The sequence below is a fragment of the Leptopilina heterotoma genome, unplaced genomic scaffold, assembly GCF_015476425.1.
Source record: "Leptopilina heterotoma isolate Lh14 unplaced genomic scaffold, ASM1547642v1 Lhet_115, whole genome shotgun sequence".
Classification (NCBI taxonomy): Eukaryota; Metazoa; Arthropoda; class Insecta; order Hymenoptera; family Figitidae; genus Leptopilina; species Leptopilina heterotoma.
In genome coordinates this window covers 1,047,061-1,067,752 of record NW_025110834.1, presented here as the reverse complement: position 1 = coordinate 1,067,752, position 20,692 = coordinate 1,047,061, and the positions used below count along the sequence as shown (strand labels likewise).

Sequence of the window (20,692 nt, the reverse complement as noted above, 5' to 3'; positions counted from 1 at the left end):
ATAGTTTAAAACAAATATTCTAAAACGCTATGTTAAAATGCACACCCTTTTACTTTACTATACTGTGCCAGCTCTGTACAACGCGTTTTGTACAATGTTCGCAAAATCATTTGTGATGCACATAATAGTCTTTATTAATAAATTCAAAACTTATTTAGTATTCTCAAAGCTTTACTCGAAGATAAAAATAAGTAAAGTTAAAAAAAGTTTAAGTGATTTTACAGGCTTACAAAAAAATCAATAAAAGGTTCCTTTCACCATGTTCATTACATGTTTTTGGGGTCGCTAAAAATAAATCTACAGTCCGATTTGCTCCATCACGTCAGGATCTTCACATAATCTCAAAATACATGTTGGATTTTACGTGACAGACAAAATTCTGTAAATATTGACGGATTTACCTCAATTTTGGTATGAAGGGGTTTTCGGGGTCGTTGATTACGAATTTAAATTCAGATTTTCAAAATAAAAAATAACGGTTCCTATATGACGGGAGGATTTATACAAATTTCTTGAATTTGAAGAATTTTTCTGATAATTTCTATCATTTTGATTCGTCTTGATTCGTATTTCTTGCATAAGAATGGTTTGATACTGTCACTTGAAGACTACTATCTGAATCATTTTCATTATCAGAAGGATTTTCCAGTATTTTCTAACCTCTGCTACCATCTGTAGCTGTTTAAGGTGGAAATGTTATTTTAAGTTAGTTGTTTTCTTTTTTGAATTCTTTTTCTAAACTTTCTAATTCCTCGAAGGTTGAGAAATCATTTCTTTTAATATGCATTTTATATTCAATAAGCAAGTGTTCGTACGCACGACGTATGTCCCATTTCAAGCCTTTTTGCTGGTGTAATTTTGCAAAGTTTTCTTGTTCCAGACAAAGCTTTGAATTTCTTCTCCCTCTTTTTGATTGCAATATTTAATTTTCGTTAAAACGTCACAGTGTTTTAATTTTTGAAATTAAACACATTTTTTCTTTTATAGGTAAGGGATTTTAATTTTGTATTCATCATTTACAGCTTCTTCACATTTATACAGTTTGGGGAGACTTGGATGAAACTTTAGAAACTTTGCCAACTCTTTGCATTATACTTGGGGCATTTTTCAAGGCACTTACTTGCTTTTGTAAGGAGAAAGAAGTAAGAGAAAAACCTTTAGCTAAATAAACTTAATTTTTTAAGGAAAAGAGGGGAAGTAACCTTATGCTCCTACGTCTTTTTCTTAACTATATAATCTTTAAAAATTTTATATTACAGTTTACACATTTATCAGTTGCAGGAACTTTTAGATTGTATCAGAAATGATTGGAAGGTCTGGAATTCTGGAAAAGAATTTGAAATTTTAAAATCATATGCAGAAAGTGGAAAATTTCTAACCTTATTATTTACTGGTAAATAAAAGTGGATATAAAATTAATAAAAACTTGCACTGCAAGCTTTCTGTACATAAGGCATTCTATTTCAAACTGTTTCAACATTAAAAGACGATCACTTTTACAGTTTCGTATAATTTCAGCAACTCACTTTGTAAGCTAATTTTATTGCATAAAAATTTTAATTCTTGGTAATATGTTATAATCAAATCCCAAAGAGAATTAAATAATCTTTCTAATTATATTTTTATTTTTTTTAATTCTTTTTAATATTGTAGAGAAATCTCTGAAATATAAAACTCATAATATCTCAGAACACCCCCTTTCAATTATATTAAATCCTATGTGAAAAAGCTTAATTTTCTACTTTGTAGTTCCTATATTTATTATAGACATTTTAGTAGAATTTGACATAAAAATGAAAATAAAACATATTTTTTTAAGTTTTACATATTTAGAAAAAAGCTAGTGAACATTAAATGTTTTGTAAAATTTTAGTTCATACTTTGTGCCAAGTTATTCAAAAACACACATGTTATTTTAAATTTTATGTAAGAATTCCTCTAAAATATCCACAGTAAACAGAAGTGACTGGAAACTAAAAATGTAAGCTTTATTTTTTACATAAGTTTTAATAAAATTAAAGGGGGTGTTTTGAGATATTATGAGTTTTACAATTCGAACAGGAATTTCTCAACGAAATTAAGAGAAATTAAATAAACTACTGCAAAGTCCACTAAATTCTTTTTCGAATTAGTCTATAACCTAATATTAATAATTCTTCTTTTATATAATAAAAACTTAAAAAAATACTCTTTCCGCAATCATCTTTTGTTGTCGAAACGGTTTGATAAAGAATGCCTCAAATAGTAAAATTTCTTCACAAGTGCATGAAGCGTAAGCTTTTCACAATGTTGCACTGCAAACTATTACTTTGAAGTCAGTCAACCCAAGCAGCACGTAAGCTTATCTTGACATCACTGTAATATTACTTTGGAGATTCGTCATATTACACTGTAATATTACAGTGATCTTACTGAGATATCAAAATGTGCGCCTAGAGGTAATATTACGTTGTTATATTAAGAGAACATTACATGGTAATATTAAGGTAATATTAACGTAATGTTAAGGTAATATATAGATAAAATTAGAATAATTTTATAATTTAGAAAAAAACAATTCACAAAGCTGAACTTGAACCCTGAACCTTGTGCACAGTAATCAAGAGTCTTACCACTGAGCCAAACTTACTTATAGTGTATTAAGATTTTAGATGAAATATTAAGAACTTTAAAAAAAAACTTACAAAGATTATATACCGTCGAGAATCTTAATACACTACAAGTAAGTTTGGTTCAGTGGTAAGACTCATGATTACTATGCACATGGTTCACGGTTCGAGTCCAGCTTTGTGAAATGTTTTTTTCTAAATTATAAAATTATTCTAATTTTATCTGAATATTACCTTAACATTACGTTAATATTACAGTGTAATATTACCTTAATATAACCAGAGAATATTCTCTTAATATAACAACGTAATATTACTTCCAGGCGGACATTTTGATATCCCAGTAAGATCACTGTAATATTACAGTGTAATATGACGAATCTCCAATGTAATATTACAGTGATGTCAAAATAAGCTTACGTGCTGCTTGGGAAAATAATTTATCTTTTTCATATGTCTAAAAAAGCTCATTTTTCAACAGTTTAGCAAGCAAATTTTTTTCTTTATTATAAACTAGTGCAGTTATTACAATTTAAAAAATTCTGGACTCTTGTTTCATCTGGAACTGTAAATACAATTTTACATACAGTTTCTAAATCACGAATTACATAAATAATTTCTTTAAAATATATTTATATTTATAATTATCAATCCAGGCTTTTAGAATTCAATTATTCTATTATTAATTCAATTATTATATTAAATTAACTAGCAACGCAATCTAGCAGTGTGTGATCTACAGTAGTTTTGTACAGAAAGTATTCTCTACATTCTTTTGCACATCTTTGAAAATTGTTTAAGATTTTAAATTAGGCTAATGCCTAAACGACTGCCAAGTTTTACTTCTATCAACCGGTTTTTTTTCTTAAAGTCTAGGTACAATATGGGACGCATAAATATTCACATAACGGAAAAAAGTTTAACACAATTAAATGTAACAGAATTGACATTTGACAGAATTGTCAAGCAACACAATTGAATTCTGTTGCATGTCGATTATGTTAAATTTCAATTTAAAAGACAATTCTGTTAAATGCCAATTATGTTGCATGACACTTAGGTAACACGTTAATTTTGTTGCATGATAATTATGTGAAATAGCAATTCTGTTAAATTTCAATTGTGTTACCGTCGAACGGGGCTATTCTGATACAGGGGGGCTATTATGAAACAAGTCATTTTTCAATTTATAAAATATTCATTTCAAAATATTTAAAATTGGCACTTGGTGTAATTGTTGTTCGATATATTGCCGCTAAAGGAAGTACAATGTAATTAGTGTATACTTTGTCTACAATATTAAAAAAATCGTTAAAAAGCACAAATTTTGTTAACACTAGAGGGTGATCTATAAAAATCTGCTTGAAACATAAAATCTATGAAAGCAGAATAAAAAATATTCAAGTTAAGTGCTCACAATTTAGTTATGATAATGTGTACGCGATAAGCTAACTTTCTATTAAGTATGTTAATAGAAAAATGTCAAAAACTGAAAGTTCAGCATTTGTAGGGGCTATTATGGTACACAATTAAAAATTATTATTTTACGAAAATACATTGTCTAATAAAAAAAATATTACAATTTTGTTTCTACATATAAATGGCACATTTTCTGAATCAGGAAATTAAAAATATGTCAAGTTATGCATATAAAAAAGCAATTTTATAAATTTACAAGGTATACATAACCTCAAAAAGCTTTTCTTATGATGAAATTGTTCTAAGGAGAAGCCGTCTTTTTCAATAGAAGTTTAGTTTATCGTTTAAAGCTTGGTTTCTCATGTTCAACATTTTGGAAGAAGAAAAAGAAAATTGTTTTTGAAATTTATTAAGTTATTCAAATCATGGATTTCGGCTATACATCGGCTGCTGATAGCTCGTTAATGACAGACAATGAAGATATACCACCATTGTATTCATCATCACATCCTAATAGAATTCAAGAAATAAAACAAGTTCCATCTCTACTGAAACCAAGAAGAAAAAATTATTTGAAAAACATTGCAGCCCTATCTGTGAGAGAAATGAAGAGGAATAAGGAAAGAGAATTGCAATTTATGGAAATTTACAATAGTTTCTATTGGAATGACAATTTGTTGAATATAAAAAGAAACCAAGCATTAAATGATGATACTTCGATAGATATTGGATTGTATGAAAAAGTTTATGGATTATAATTAAAGAATGAGGTTTCAGTATTTTATCAATTAACAAATTTCACGAAAAATTATACAAATCTACCATTGAGATTACTGAATTTGTGTTTCAAGTGCAAACAATACGGTCATTTGCATAGAAATTCCAAACATGAGCATCATCCTGTTCTGATCTGTTGGGATTGTGGGAGAAAGAACCACCGTACAAAAGAGTGTACAGTGAAATCTGATGACGTCAAAATTAAAAATATTAAATATGTCAATTTTGAAAGTGAAATAGAAAGTATGTTGAAAAGAGAATTTCCACAAAATGAACAAGAAGAGGAGGAAGAAGAAGAGGAGTTTAAAGATTTATAAACCGCAACTCGACACATACAATCAAATTACAGAAAAGGAGGAGGTTTTGTATTGTCACAATAATGAAATTTATACTTCGCGAAGTTTACAAAAATTGAAAAAAATTAAAGAAGCTGCATATTATAGTCAAAAATTGATTGAAACTTTTAAACATTTTACGTAATTTCCTATGTGTTTATTTCAAATTGTTTTAAAACAATAAATAAATTTTAATACATAACCTCAAAAAGTAATATCTACTTATATTTGAATGGATTTCAAGTAAATTTAAAAACTTTTCATGGAAGTTGTTTGAAAAACTATTATTGACTTTATAATGTTATTAACATAACTTAAAATATGTTAAAGTCTTGGTAATAATTCCCATCATTGACTTACGGTTATGAATTTTTTCGTCTTCCCCCAACTAATTTTTCATTTTCTAGCTTATTAAAAGCTTTTGCAAACAGAATTAATTAAACATAAGCAAAATTGGGAAAAGCCGCTTATCTGGATAATTACCCAGAAGACTTAAAAATCAGATCCGGAAAATGGATAATTTGCACAATCTCATCTTCAGGTTTCTTTCCAAAGTGGAGTTCCATAGGGGACAACCCGGTACAAAAATGAGTCGTTGCATTAAGGAAAAATTCAACATCCCCGATACATCGAGCCCACCGTGTATGTTTATCCGAACACAATGTTCGAAATAATTTCCCCAACTCTCTCATAACACGTTCAACTGGCTTTCCCTGAGGGTGTCGCACCGCTAAATAAATAACTTTAACCCCAAGATCGCGCAATCGTTGACCCCATTTCGGAGATGAAAATTGTAAACCGTTACACAGTGGCGAAAAATGTACTTTTTAGAAAATATTTTTTTTAGCTTAATTAATTTTAAAAATTTATCAAAAAACCTATTAACCACTTCAGCGGCATGGCGTTCCAATTGGCGTCGCGTGAGTAGGTGACAGAAGCGGCAAAAAATGCGAAAATGGCGTTCCAATTTAAACTTGATTTCTAAACTCTGTAAACAAATTAAGTTTACCAAACCAAATGTTTTTTATTATTTGAGATTATGAATCTTAAATTGATTTTCAAAAATTCAAATAGGCGGATCCAATATTGTGAACTATTTTGGGTGAATATTGGAACGCCATTCGTAAAAAGTGTTAAAAACTACAGACTTTTGAAATCGAGTTCAAGTAGGAACGCCATTTTCGCATTTTGTGCCGCTTCTGCCACTTACTCATGGAACGCCAATTGGAACGCCATGCCGCCGAAGTGGTTAAAATAAAGTTTGAGTGTTTCTGATGTAGAAAAAAAGTATAGCAATTTATTAAATTGTTTAAACAATTAATTGTTGTTAATTTTTTCATTAACTGTATTTAGGGCTAGAAATTTCTAGTTTTTTCACAATTGTACAATTTTTCATAAGTAACACATCTACTAATGATAAAAAATAAAAAATAAATTAATTAAACATTGTTTAAACAATTAATTGTTGTTATTTTGTTTATAAACTGTATTTAGGGCTAGAAATTTCTAGTTTTTTTTCACAATTGTGCAATTTTTCATAAGTAAAACATCTACTAATGATAAAAAATTAATTAATTAAACATTGTTTAAGCAATTAATTGTTGTTATTTTGTTCATAAACTGCATTTAGGGCTAGAAATTTCTAGCTTTTTCACAATTGTGCAATTTTTCATAAGTACAAATTTAGTTCTTTTACACATAAGAATGTATAAAATAAAGAATAAATTGAAAACATCTAATTAAAAACACCATAAACCGAAATTAACAATAATACTAAAAATAATAATAATTTTTCTATTCTACTTAAGTGTTTAAGTTATAAGAAATTACATAATTGAGAAAATTTAAGAATTTCTAGTTTTAAGTACAATAAAATGAAAAATTAAAAAAATAATTTGTTTAAACAAATATTAAAATAATCAACTTTTAGTTTTTTTTATACTTGAATAATGTTTTTGTTACAAAAAAATGCATAATACAGAACAAATTTAGAAATTTCTAGCCCTAAGTACAATTTATGAAGAAAATAACAACAATTAATTTTTTAAACAATGTTTAAATAATTTATTATTTATTTTTTATCATTAGTAGATGTGTTACTTATGAAAAATTGTACAATTGTGAAAAAACTAGAAATTTCTAGCCCTAAATACAGTTAATGAAAAAAATTAACAACAATTAATTGTTTAAACAATTTAATAAATTGTTGTACTTTTTTTCTACATCAAAAACACTCAAACTTTATTTTAATAGGTTTTTTGATAAGTTTTTTTAATTAATTAAGCTAAAATAAACAATTTTCTAAAATTTCATGATTTTTTTAATACTTATTGTTATTAAAAAATTGTTTAAAACAAAAATTCAACAATCGGGTTCGAGAGATCGATAGAGAATTCATCTACGAAGATTTAGAAAAAAAGAAAAGTCATTTTGGTCAAAAATTGTGACCTGCAGAGTGATTTGGAACGAAAAAGTACATTTTTCGCCACTGTGCGTTATCTGATAGTCTGAGAAAAGTTAATTGTAAAATTAAAAAAATCCTGTTAATGACTGTATTTGACCAAATGCAGCAACTGAAGCTGAGATGATAAAAAATTCGAAGCAGGTTTAAATCAAAGGTTGCACATTCATTTAAAACATATAGTCGTGAAAACACAGAAATAACAATTTATTTATTTTATGTATACACTCGTCTTTTTGCCTTAATATTAGCGTTACAAGTATCCCCGTGGAAATTTTCTTATATACTACTTATACTAAATTTTTGCGTCTACAGAACTGCTTGAAATTAGGAGTACTCGCATTTGCCTGGACTAACCCGTGTAAACAAACACTTATTCTAAGTGATATTTCCCTGATTATTATAAGTGTATATGGACAATTCGTGAAATTCCAATTCACGTGGAATTCCACGTGAAAATTTTGTATGGCATTTTAAAATCGGATAAACATATTTTTTCTCATTCTTTATAAAAAAATATTATATACGTATTGTTTTATTTTTCCATATTTGCCAAAATTTTCGAAATTTTGGATTTTTAAAAGTAGACCTATTTTTAATAGCTTATAAGTTTGAAAGTATTAAGTTTAAAAAAAAGTTGTCAAAGAAAGAAAATTTTGGTTTTTCTTCAACAACTTTTAAGTAATTTTAGAATTTTTTTTTAATTTTTAATAAAATTTTTTTATAAACAAATAAATTTTTTTAAATTTGGGCGTGATTAATTTTATTTATTTATATTTGATAATGTACAGAAAATTTTCCTAAAAGTCCCGAGATGGGCCGATTGAGTTTAAATTTTTTTTCAAAATTCGTTTGCAAGTTGCTCGTAAGCTGCGCTACATTTGACAGTGATATTTTTACAGCGGACTGTAACGTTTATAATAGTGTCTGTCTCATTTGCATTTTTCTTATTATTTTCAATTCCTCGTCGCTCTTGCTTGACGTTTTTAATATTTTGAGTTTCTTCATCTTTTTTTCATAATACTCTCTTCAAGCAGCTGAAGAGAACGCACTTGGCATTATTTCGGTTGATTTTGTCTGTTTGGTAGATTTAAATACTTCCAGTAGAAAAAGTCCTTTATAAAAAGTCTAGAAACTGATGGTTTGTTAAAACTAGTTAAAGTGGTTGTCGTGATTAAGGGATTTGGTTAAATCTTATGAGCATACCGCATAAATCAGATATTGAAGTTGAATAGAACAAGATTTTTTTTACTGTATTGATAAATATAGCTTCAATAAATTTCCCGCTCCAGCCATCCCAAATTTAATGTGAAAATAAAAAATCCCACTCTTTTCGGAGACATACGGAATGAAAAAACTTTAAATTTTGTGCAAAACGCAACTCTTTGTATCTGTGGTACTTTCTCGACCACCATTAGAATTCGACTGTCGATAAACCGGTTGTACTCGGAGAGGTTTTCTACAGTTTCCCTCTCCACTGGCGAGAAAACCCATTAGACGGGTGGTCCAGGCAAATGCGAGTACTCCTAATTTTCAAGTCGCTCTGTAGGCGCAAAAATTTAGTATTAAGAAATGTTTGTAAGGAATGTTCTACGGTTGTAAAAACACTTGTATAGCCAAGATTGTAGGCTTAAGACGGGTGTATAAACAAATAAATAAATAAATAAATATTGCTGCAGCAGTTTAGCAATGACAGTATCATTTATGAAAACAGACTTTTTGGATGTAACTTTTCTAAGAGTTATTTTGGTGTTTTTAGTTAATAGAGTTACACGAATAAAATTCCTGTTAAGTGATTTTTAATGCAGAATTTAGTGCTTAAGACGATGGTGTTAATGAGATTGAGATATTTTTAATATTACGGGTTTTTTAGATGTTTTCTTAAAAAAGTACTCGTGGGGTTAGGCAGCCAACACTAAATTTTTCGTCTTTTTGTGTTGATTTTATTGGTTCTTCTAAATGTTTTCTCTTTTTTTCCTACTCCAATACATTTTAAACTTAACATTGAATTTTATAAACCATTTTTTAAGAATAACAAATTTATATTTCCTTAAAATGTTAAATTGAATTTAATTAATGTTATTATTATAATATTATTCAAATGTAAATTTTTGAAGTTTACTAACAAAATAAAAGTAAGTTAAGTACAAATACCTTGTTATGTTTTATTAATTTTAACTTTAAGTTATGTTTTTTTAACTATTAAAATAGTTGGCCGCCTCACCCCATGTTTTTTCAAATATGACAATATGTGGTCCTTTGGGAAAAGGGTTGTAGAAATTTTTAAGTGCAACCTACGTCAAATAATGTTCTATGGCGATTTTTTAGCGAATAAGACAAGCTTTCTAACGCGATATTAAAATTTAAAAAACCTATTTAAATAACTGCCTCGCAAACCAAAATGTGCCGTCTTGGCTGCTTCGCCCCGTTCTCCTCTAACACGCAACTATTTCTAATGTCTTTTTCTGTGAAATATGTATACTTGTTTAAATTTCCAAAAAGTCTTTCTCAGACAACAGTGTTTTTAAGCAAAGCTTTCATCCTCATTTATATCAACAACGACCTTAAGAGGTTTGCCTCCATGTAATGTGATTGACTAAGTGATAAACTTGATTCATCGTCTCCCAGTTTTCTTTTCAGTAATGATGAAATTACTTGTTCGATAAGTTTGGGTCCTAGAGTTAACTGTCGCTTTCAATTTATTGAGATAAATAATCGTATTCACAATGAGTAAAACTTTCGTTCTGAATAATTATTCTGCTTTTATCTCAATTGATTCTTTTTGTAATTTGTGATAATTTTTTAACATTTACATTAATTATTAATATTAAACCGGCAGATTGGCTCAGTTGGATAAATGCCTGGCTCGGCGGACGGTTAGGACCAAGGGTATTTGGTTTGCGCCCATTAGCCTAGGATTTTTCCGGCACGTAAGATAATCTGAGCGGGAGGTTTGACGTCGAAGTATAATGATGTGCACCGTCGATTATTGTCCGGTACACATCATTAGAATTCGACTGTCGATAAACCGGTTATACTCGGTGAGGTTATCTACAGGTTCCCTCTCCACTGGCGAGAAAACCCATTAGACGGGTGGTCCAGGCAAATGCGAGTACTCCTAATTTCAAGACGTTCTGTAGACGCAAAAATCTAGTATAAGTATAGTATGTAAGAAAAATTCCACGGAGACACTTGTAATCTATCCGGTAAGAAGCGAGGAATTGAAAAGAATTCAGAAGTTCATTTCTTTTGAATGGGCGAATTTCCAAAATAATCCAATTCCTCGGTGGAGCAAGGAAAAGTAGCAAAATCTATTATTCGTAATATTGACTTCACCAAAATATGAAACGCCCATTCAAAAGAGTGAGAGAGTACAACAAATCAGTAGAAATTTTTATTCCACTGCATTGCTTTACTATCACTCAATATTTTACTTGAAAAAAGGTTAGGTTTTAAAAACTTGACGTTAAACATTGAACACTTGAAAACTTATTTCAATAAGAGAATTTTTTATTTTATCGTAAGCACTGTGAGTTTTTAACCATATTTTCACTAGTTTTAATATTTCATTTTAATAATTTAGCACTAAAATCACAATGGAATTCACACGACGCGAAAAATAGCTGTCACTGCGTTTTATTTTAAGACAATAACTAGAGGAGCTTCTACAAATAATTGGAAAGATTAGGCTTTTTCAAATTGTTTGTCAAAAGTTCTATTCCTTTCAATGCGTTTCTAAAATTCGAAGCAGTCAATTGAAAAGAATAAACAATTTCTATTCGTTTGAATTGACTACGTAGAATCGCTTAAAGTCGATTGAAAAGAATAGCTATTTCTTATTTTCTTCAATTCGCTTTTACAATATTTACTTTGTCGATTCAAAAGGATAGGATTCTGTACTTTTTGGAACTTTGAGAAGCAGAAAAATGTTGCGCATTAAAAAAAATAGAAACTCTTAATTCTTTTTTATCATCTCATTGACACGAGCAATAGAGAAGAATTAATTTTTCTGGTATTTTGCTGTTCACAAAGGAATTGGGTTTTTTTTAAATTCGCCTATTCAGAAAGATTAAAAAATCCTCGTTTAACAGAATATTTCTGGAAATTTAATCTTTTTCTATTCCTCGCTTCTTACCGGGTAGTGTTAAGGCAAAAGACGAGTGTATAAATAAAATAAAAAATAATTATTAATATTAATATTTTGTAAGGGGTTATTCCTAGTCAGGCGGTCTGAAAAATGCAGTTTTGGGATTTTGTTACAGGAATATTTAATGGATATTCTGATTTAAATTACTTCTGATTACTTCTGATTTAAATTTTATATAATAATAATTTTATAATTATTTTTTTATTTATTTATACACCTGTCTTCAGCTTACATAACTTGGCTATACAAGTGTCTTTTTACAAATTTCTCTCTTACAATATTTCCACATTTATTTCTTATACTAAATTTTTGCGCCTACACACTGAAAAACTGTTGGTAGAGCAGTTGCGCTATTGACTGTTGTGCAGCGCTACTTAACTTTAAACTCACAGCTCTATCAAAATTAGGCGAGTTGCTCTCCTAAACTTGACTACCAATGGCGTTGGCGAGCGGCTGCTTGACAAAAAGGGCAGCAGCTCTATCAAAAAGGAGAGTTGCTCGCCCAAAAAGGAGAGTAACTCGCCCAAAAATAAAGTGAGCTGTGCGTTTCTTTTTAACGCAGCAGTTCACTGCATTGGGCGAACAGCTCTCCTAACAGTTTTTCAGTGCAGAACGACTTGAAAATTAGGGGTACTCGCATGTGCCTGGACTACCCGTCTAATGGGTTTTCTCGCCAGTGGAGAGGGAAACTGTAGAAAACCTCTCCTGAGTACAACCGGTTTATCGACAGTCGAGTTCTTATGGTGTGTATCGGACAATAATCGACGGTGCACATCATTATACCTCGACGTCAAACCTCCCGCTCAAATTATCTCACGTGCCGGAAAAATACCAAGCCAAATGGTCGCGAACCAAGGGTACTTACCCTTGGTCCTTAAACGTCCGCCAAGCGAGGCATCTATCTGACTGAGCTAATCTGTCGGTTAATAATTTTATAAGGTTTTTAAATAAAAATACAAAAAATATTAAGTTTACATAAAAACGTAAAATAACATAACCTCACTTACTAATTGGATCTCTTCTCTTCCATGTCGTTATACATTTGTATAGTTATACGAACATTGTTCGTTAGATTCGCTAGTTTAAACTTTAAAAATCTCACTCCAGATTCGTTATCAGAGACCTGAGAAACACCCCAGTAACAAGTTTCAAGCTATTTAATTAATGGAAAGGTCTTACACATTTTTGGCCCGGTTTATAATATTTCAGCAACACATGGAAGGGATTAATAGTATTTTAAGCAACAAGTAGATTTGGGCTGTCTTTGTTTCCGTGTTATTTACGATATTTTTTATTCTTAATGCACAAAAGTATCGATTTTAGATAGCAGACGACAGGGATTAAAAGTCATTCACTTTTTCGACTTGTATGAATGTGGCGTTCATTTTTATACGGTCGAACAAATGAATGACTTTACTCCCTGTCCTCAACTGTCCAGAAACGTCATTTTTGTGCATGTGGGATAAAAAACAATTAATACAAAGAATTCGATTTTTCAAAAACTAGTCCGCTATAACTTTCAGTTAAATATAATGGTCTGGTACACACCATTAGAACTCGGTTGTCGATAAACCGGTTGTACTCAGGAGAGATTTTTTACAGTTTCTCTCTCTTCTAGCAAGGAAACCTATTTAGACGGGTGGTCCAGGCAAATGCGAGTACTCCTAATTTCAAGTCGTTCTGTAGACACAATATTTAATACGTTCAGATTCTCAGGTATTATTTGTAAGAAATTGATACAGGGACACTTGTAAACGTAGAATTAATCAATAGACAAGTGTATTAGTAAATAAAATAAATAAACTTTAATAACTCGACGTGCGTGTGAACGCAAGAGTTTATATCAGCTGGGTGGTAAGGTCCCAGAGGTGCTTACTGATACTTGACTGATATGAACCCATAAATTTGCATGCTCGGTGAGTTATTGTTTGCAGATTCTTAATATCCTTATTTATATGTTTCTTTAGGGGACATTTATATGACGCTGAGTACAATAATGGCAATGTGTCTCTCACCTATAATCTTGGACGTTATAATACCTCTAGACGAACCGAGAATGAAACTGATGATATATCCAGTTGAGCTTTATATAAATAAAGACAAATATTTCATTTATATTTTTTGCTTTACTGTCATATGTGCTTCGGTAATGATGACATATACTCTTGCTTGTGAATCAATGTATGCTATTAACACTCAACATGCTTGTGGATTGTTTGCTATTGTTAGGTAAGAAGAGCTAATTGGTTTTATAAATTAATTTTATTTGTCTTACAATTTCTTGCCTAAACGTGTAAGAAATGTTTAAAGTCTACGAAGAAGGAAGAAACATTAATAAGTTTTAACTATTGTGTGAAAGTGAAAAATTCATTTAAATGAATCTAACTATCCATTTAACAATGGACAGTTAAAGAGTCAACTTATTCAATATTAACCCGTTGACTGTCGCTGACGCATATATGCGCAAAACTAAGACTGGCTAAAAGTGTTCATGTCGCATATATGCGCAACTTAAAAAAGGTGATTAAAAACTTCTTAAATGTTCCTGAAACCGGTTACTCGGGGGTTTTCAAGGTCGCTGATTACTAGAGACCTACACTTTGTGCGAAGCGCATAATCGCATAATTTTTAAAAATTGAAAGAAAGTTTAAAGTTTTACGTATTATAATGTTTATGAATAAAATAAAATAAATTTAACGTCGCATCAAAACGCATAATTTTTTTTCATCGCACAATTTTTGAATTCTCGCATAATTGTGCATAATTATATTTTTTGTGCAAGAAATATAAAAATATTTCAGTCTAAATCTGCATTAACAAAATATCTGTTTATAAATACATTGTATCATAAATTTATGAATAAAATTAATCATCCATAATTAAAAGGGCAATCCTAGTTGTAATTTTCAAAAAATCGGTTTTTCTTTTCTTGTATTTCTTCTAAGTTTACCCACACAACATTGAAAATTTCCTAAATATTTACGAAAAATTTACTTGCAAGCTTAGAAGTATTTATACTTGCAAAGTTAAGTGAAAATTCTGCAAAGATTTAAATGTCCCACTTCAATAAATGTTGAGCTAACTTTGCAAGTAAATTCTTCGAAGTTTGCAAGTAAATCTTTAATGAATTTTTAGGAAAGTTTCGGTACTGTGTGGGTAGGGTCTCAGACATATGTTTGTGAAATAATAAGTTGATATTTAAAAAATTGAGTGAGATATAAAGCTTTAGAGATCTGAAGTAAGGTTCAGTTAAGTCCGGCTTCCTGTAGCCCGGAACGAAATTTCGTCTAATGAAAGAGTATGATAAAATTTTAAACTCGTTTTTCTTAAAACAGCATTTTGCAAATCGGTGATCGCACTATTTCTCAAAAACTACTGCACTGAATCTCCGATTTTTCTTGAGTTTAGTGGGCTTTTTTAATACATAAAAATCTACTCCTCACCTCAATAGAATGATTTCCTTTTTTAAGAAAGGGGTCGTCCATAAAGCATGAGATATTTGAAGGAGTAGGGGGGTCCATAAAATATCATGCTTCATATTAATCATTAATGGAAAAAGTATTAAGATGGGGGGATAAAATTTCGGAAATTAAGTATGCTTTATGGATGACCCCAAACAATATCTTTTTGCAGCTGAGAACCCACAGCATTTTTTTATCTTTTACTTTAACTAAATTCGTTTGAATTTTGTATTTCTGAGAAACCAGCTCCTTGTTACCGTGGTCATCGCAAAACATATTTCTTATGATGACCTTTACTCTATATTTATAGAGAATAAGTTGCTTTTATTCAGGGCATAATCCAGTAATTTTCAGCGTCATAAAATACTGTCCTTACTGATTACGAATATCACATTCGTTTTTCAAAATTCAAAAAGGCGGATCCAATATGACGGACAACAAAATAAAAAATTGATTGGATTGACTTGAAACGTAATACTCGGGGGTTTTTGGGGTCGCTGATTACGAATCTGACATTAGTTTTTCAAAATGCAAAATGGCGGATCCAATATGGCTGATACAATATGGCGGACGACAAAATAAAAAATTAAATGGATTGACTTGAAAGTTACTTGGGGTTTTTAGTAAGTAGCTGCATGCAACGACGCGTCTAGTATATAATCTAGTATATAAAAAAATGAAATTTAAAAAAATATAAAAAAAAATGTTAAAATTAAATGTAAAATCCTATGGGAGTCTCCTTGTAGTACATTCTGGGATTGTGAATTCAAAAAATTTAATAAACTATAAAAATTAAATTTACTAGCTAATGTCAGGGTATTTAACGAAATTTTATTATACCAAAAATTATCATACTGATGTCAGATTTACCATTTTTAAACAAATTCAATAAACTTTTAAAAAAGTTCCGCCATATTGGATCCGCCATTTTGAATTTTGAAAAACTAATGTTAGATTTGTAATCAGCGATCCTTAAAACCCCCGAGTAACCAGTTTCAAGAAAATTCGATGCATTTTTAAAAAAATTCCGCCATCTTGGATCCGCCATTTTGAATTTCGAAAAACTGATCTTAGATTCGTAATCAGTGACCCCAAAAACCTTAGGGTACCAAGTTTTATAAAAATCCATTTAAAATTTTTTCAACACACTTTTGGCCCAAACAATCCCAGTAAAAAAAGTATTGAGTGGAGCGTTTAGGAATTGAGTGAAGCTCTGAGCCAATACGGATTCGAGTAAAAACCGTATTAGGACGTTTGACTTAATCTTTTTTTCATCCGCCGAATACGGTCTTATTTTAACATTAAAATTAAAATCACATGAGCAGAGTACACATTATAAATTGAAAGCACAATTGTCCTGGAATGGAAAAATGCCGGTTTCGATAAGAAACAGTAAATATTTGTTAAAAATTGGTAAAAGCAAAGTTTGACAAGCGCGACTGAATTTACCATGTGAATAAGTGAGGTGGTAATAAGTTTAAATGGACTAAAAGAAATCTACTGTTACCGACAGAAAGTTCCTAGAGAATTCTAAAACAATGAAATTTCATTGTTTTGTTGAATTTACCATAATTCTCTAGGAACTTTCTGTCGGTAAAAGTGGATTTCTTTTAGTCGATTTCGTCCATTTAAACTGACCACCTCACTTATTCACATGGTAAATTCAGTCGCGCTTGTCAAACTTTGCTTTTACCAATTTTTAACAAATATTTACTGTTTCTTATCGAAACCGGCATTTTTACATTCCAGGACAATTGTGCTTTCGATTTATAATGTGTACTCTGCTCATGTGATTTTAATTTTAATGCTAAAATAAGACCGTATTCGGCGGATGAAAAAAAGATTGAGTCAAACGTCCCAATACGGTTTTTACTCGAATCCGTATTGGCTCAGAGCTTCACTAAATTCCTAAACGCTCCACTCAATACTTTTTTTTACTGGGATGGAAATCTCGTTGACAGACAAGGGGTTAACAATAAGTTACTTTTTATTTATTAAAACAGCAAACATTCAAAGTAAGCGATGTATGTTGCACAATGTGGTGTATGTATGTGAAGTGTAATGTATAATAAACTGCAAATCCATTGCCGCACATTCTATACGTCAGAGTATAGCTGACCTTTTCTTTAATTATAATTTTTAGTCTACGAATAATAAGTTTACGAGTACAAAACAGCTATAGTTTCTATAATTAAATGTTATTATAAATAGAATAATTAAATTTCATACATATATTTTCAAACGTTCTCATATATTACAAAAATAAAATTTTTTTTCTTATTGTTAATAGTCAGTAATTTTTTCGATCTACAAAGGCAGCATTGATAGACCCTACAGTAAAAGTTATGGACCCGTTGTCTATTTTATATTTAAAAAAAATATGGCTGGGGAAAAGAAAAAAGGAGGACTTCGCGAAATAAAAGTGAAGGTAAGACAGTGTTGCTCAATGATATATAGCTAAATTTCTATTTTTTGAATTTCGACAAAAAGTGGATGCACTAATTCACCATTATTTCCGAATGTAATAAAAGGATTTCAATTTTCTTTCAAGCAAATTTAAGGTAATTAAAGTTACCATAAAAAGTATTTACAACATTTTTTAATTGGACTGACTGTTTAGGAGCTATCTATAAATTTGTTTGAAACTTATCTTTATTTTAACAAAGTTAAAAATAATAAAAAACTCCAAACAAATTCATACATAACTCCTAAACCGTCAGTCAAATTAAAAAATATTGTAAAAACTGTTTTATAGGAAATTTAATTACTTTTAATTTGTTTTAAAGAAAATTGAAATCGATCTACTACATTGGGAAATAATGGTAAATTAGTGAATCCACTATTTGTCGAAACTAAAAGAATTGTAATTTAGATATATATCAAAAACTGTTCTACTTTCTTAAATATCTGACTTCATATTCGGATTAGGGAGCAAATTTTAAATAAGAAATGACAGTGAAATGCGGCGGTTCAAAATCTTTGTAAAGTAATGCAATCAGATGTAGGATGGATTCCCAAATCCTGCATATATTTTGACATATATTTTGACCCATTTTAACCTGTACGTTAAAAAGACGTTTAATTTTACATAGTTTTGAAGTATAATAGATACGTTTATTGTCCTTTATTGTCCCTTTTTAACTTGTAGTTAAAAAAGGTCAAATTACACATAGATTTTAACGTAACTAAATGCAGACTTAATGTTGAAGTGAAGTTTGCTATGTGACCTAAAAATGTAAGGCCCAGTAAAAAAAAGTATTGGAAGAGAGCGAATAGCATTTGCGGTGAGTTTCTGCCAATACGTTTTCGCGTGAAAACCGTATTGGGGACATTCTTCCAATCCTGCTTTTTCACCGTCAATACTGTCCTCTTGAATCTTTCGATTTCACGTTCACTCGACTTGAGTGTGTACTGTTGATCTATTACCACATGATTTAGGGAGCTTTCGACGTTCGCACTAGGGGCGCTGTGAGTATAAGTCACAGCGCTTATCTAGAAAATACCCTAAATCATATGGTAATAGACCAACACTTTGTCACATTTCATTTATTTACATTTTAACAAAATTTTATATTTCCTGTTCGTTATCAGCATTTTTACACATTAAATCAATCAGTCCTATTGATGAAAATGCCAAATCGAGTCAATAAACGTGAAATCGAAAGATTCAAGAGGACGGGATTGACGGTGAAAAAGCAGGATTGGCATAATGCCCCCAATACGGGTTTCTCGCGAGAACGTATTGGCAGAAACTCACCGCCAATGCTATTCGCTCTCTTCTAATACTTTTTTTTTACTGGGGGTAATTTTAAAATTATGATTGCTCTCCCACCTATCATTTTGACCTAATTTTGACGTTTTATTTTTACTCTCTAACTTATAACTTTTCAACTACTTTTGAGGTTATTTTTGTCTTCTATCTTTTGAACTAATATTGAGAATATGTTTGCTTTCTAACCTATCATTCTGACCTAATTTTTAGGGTATTCTCTTTCTTGCTTAAAATTTGAAGCAAATTTTATGGTTATGTTTGCTCTCCGACTTATCATTTTGACCTAATTTTGACGTTTAATTTTTCCTCTCTTTTGAACTAATTTTGATAGTATGTTTAGTCTGACATATGTTTTAATATTGACGTTATGTTTATTGTCTGACATATGCCCTAATTTTGAGGTTATGTTTACCATCTTTCTTTTGACCTAATATTGAGCATATGTTTTCTCTCTGACCTATCATTTAAAGCTAAAAGGAAACTTGTCTTCATCACTGTTTTCGATTAGCTTCCTGGAACTATAATTTAAGTTGGGTATGATTTGATATTACCTACTTGATGAGATAGCTTGATGAATATTGAAGAGTAGTTGACCAATATCTGCGAGGGTCCAACATGTGTTATTAATTCTTCTTGATTTTAAGATTCTAGGATATTATTGAATTCTACAACCGTTGCTGAAGAAGTATGAGTATGATTTTATTTAGTTGTTGATTTTTTAGCGAAAATCAGTTTAGGTAATTTATAATGGAGGCATAGCGGTCAAATGTTTAATAATTTACTTACTAGTATATAAAGTACTACATTTAGTTTCACTTTCTCTTGAAGAATGACTGAAAATCTCTTCTCTGATTTGTCGCACCTCTTGTAAAATGTTGTCTAGATTTCATCTTTTAGAAGCACTTTTATTTTTACTTTTTGAACGTTTTATTTTAAACGATGTTGTCCTGTCGGGTACAAATAAAGAAGTGAGGTAACCGAAGATGACACCAGTCGGAAAGAAGTAGAGGAGATTTTTGAGAATTTGCTACCTCTGGTGCTGTAAACTGTACTGTTGAGTGTAATAAGGCATTACTACCGTGTGTAATGATTGAGGAAGACAAGAGAAGAATAATTATTAAAATTATATTTAAAATTAATTTCTATATAATTGAATAATCTAAATTATAATCTAACAAATTGTTGAAAACACATTTTAAAGTGAAAATTGTATTTAATTACATACTGCTTTACGGATATAAACTTATGCACAGAAGTACTACTAAATGAAAACATAATTATAAATTCATATTTTTCCAGTTATCGTTATGAAAATGCAGTAGAAGAGGTTAATCTAGTTACAACGGAAAAAGAAGGAACCTGGGACAATAATCTTTATGAATACGTAAAGATTTCTATCAAGCATCACATTTATGCAATCAGGTATACGACGTTATAATATTACTCATAGTAAGTCTATTCTAGAGCGACTATTTAGACTTTTAGAAAATGATTCACTTTTTCTGCTAATTACGTAATAAAAACGTGTTTACTTCGGATTTTGTTAGAGGTCAAAGAACAATTTCTTAAAACGAAAATAAGCCGTTGTCGATAAAAATTGAACTAAAAATATAGAAGATTTTATTTAGTAGTTCGCACGTAAGTAAAAACACAGAAAATTTAAACTTCTGAAATTTATAAAAAATCCAGATGCAGTGAATCAAAATAAATG

The 20,692-nt window shown here is 30.1% G+C and overlaps 1 protein-coding gene across 1 annotated transcript; it reads left to right on the top strand.

Moving 5' to 3' along the window:
• Nucleotides 1-1,007: 1,007 nt before the first annotated feature.
• On the top strand, nt 1,008-14,194 carry LOC122509219 (the record flags this gene model as incomplete). Its single annotated transcript, XM_043623089.1, has 3 exons — nt 1,008-1,142; nt 1,276-1,393; nt 13,716-14,194. Coding segments are annotated over 3 exons (519 nt in total), but the record flags the coding sequence as incomplete, so codon positions are not given.
• Between the last annotated feature and the right edge of the window lie 6,498 nt (nt 14,195-20,692).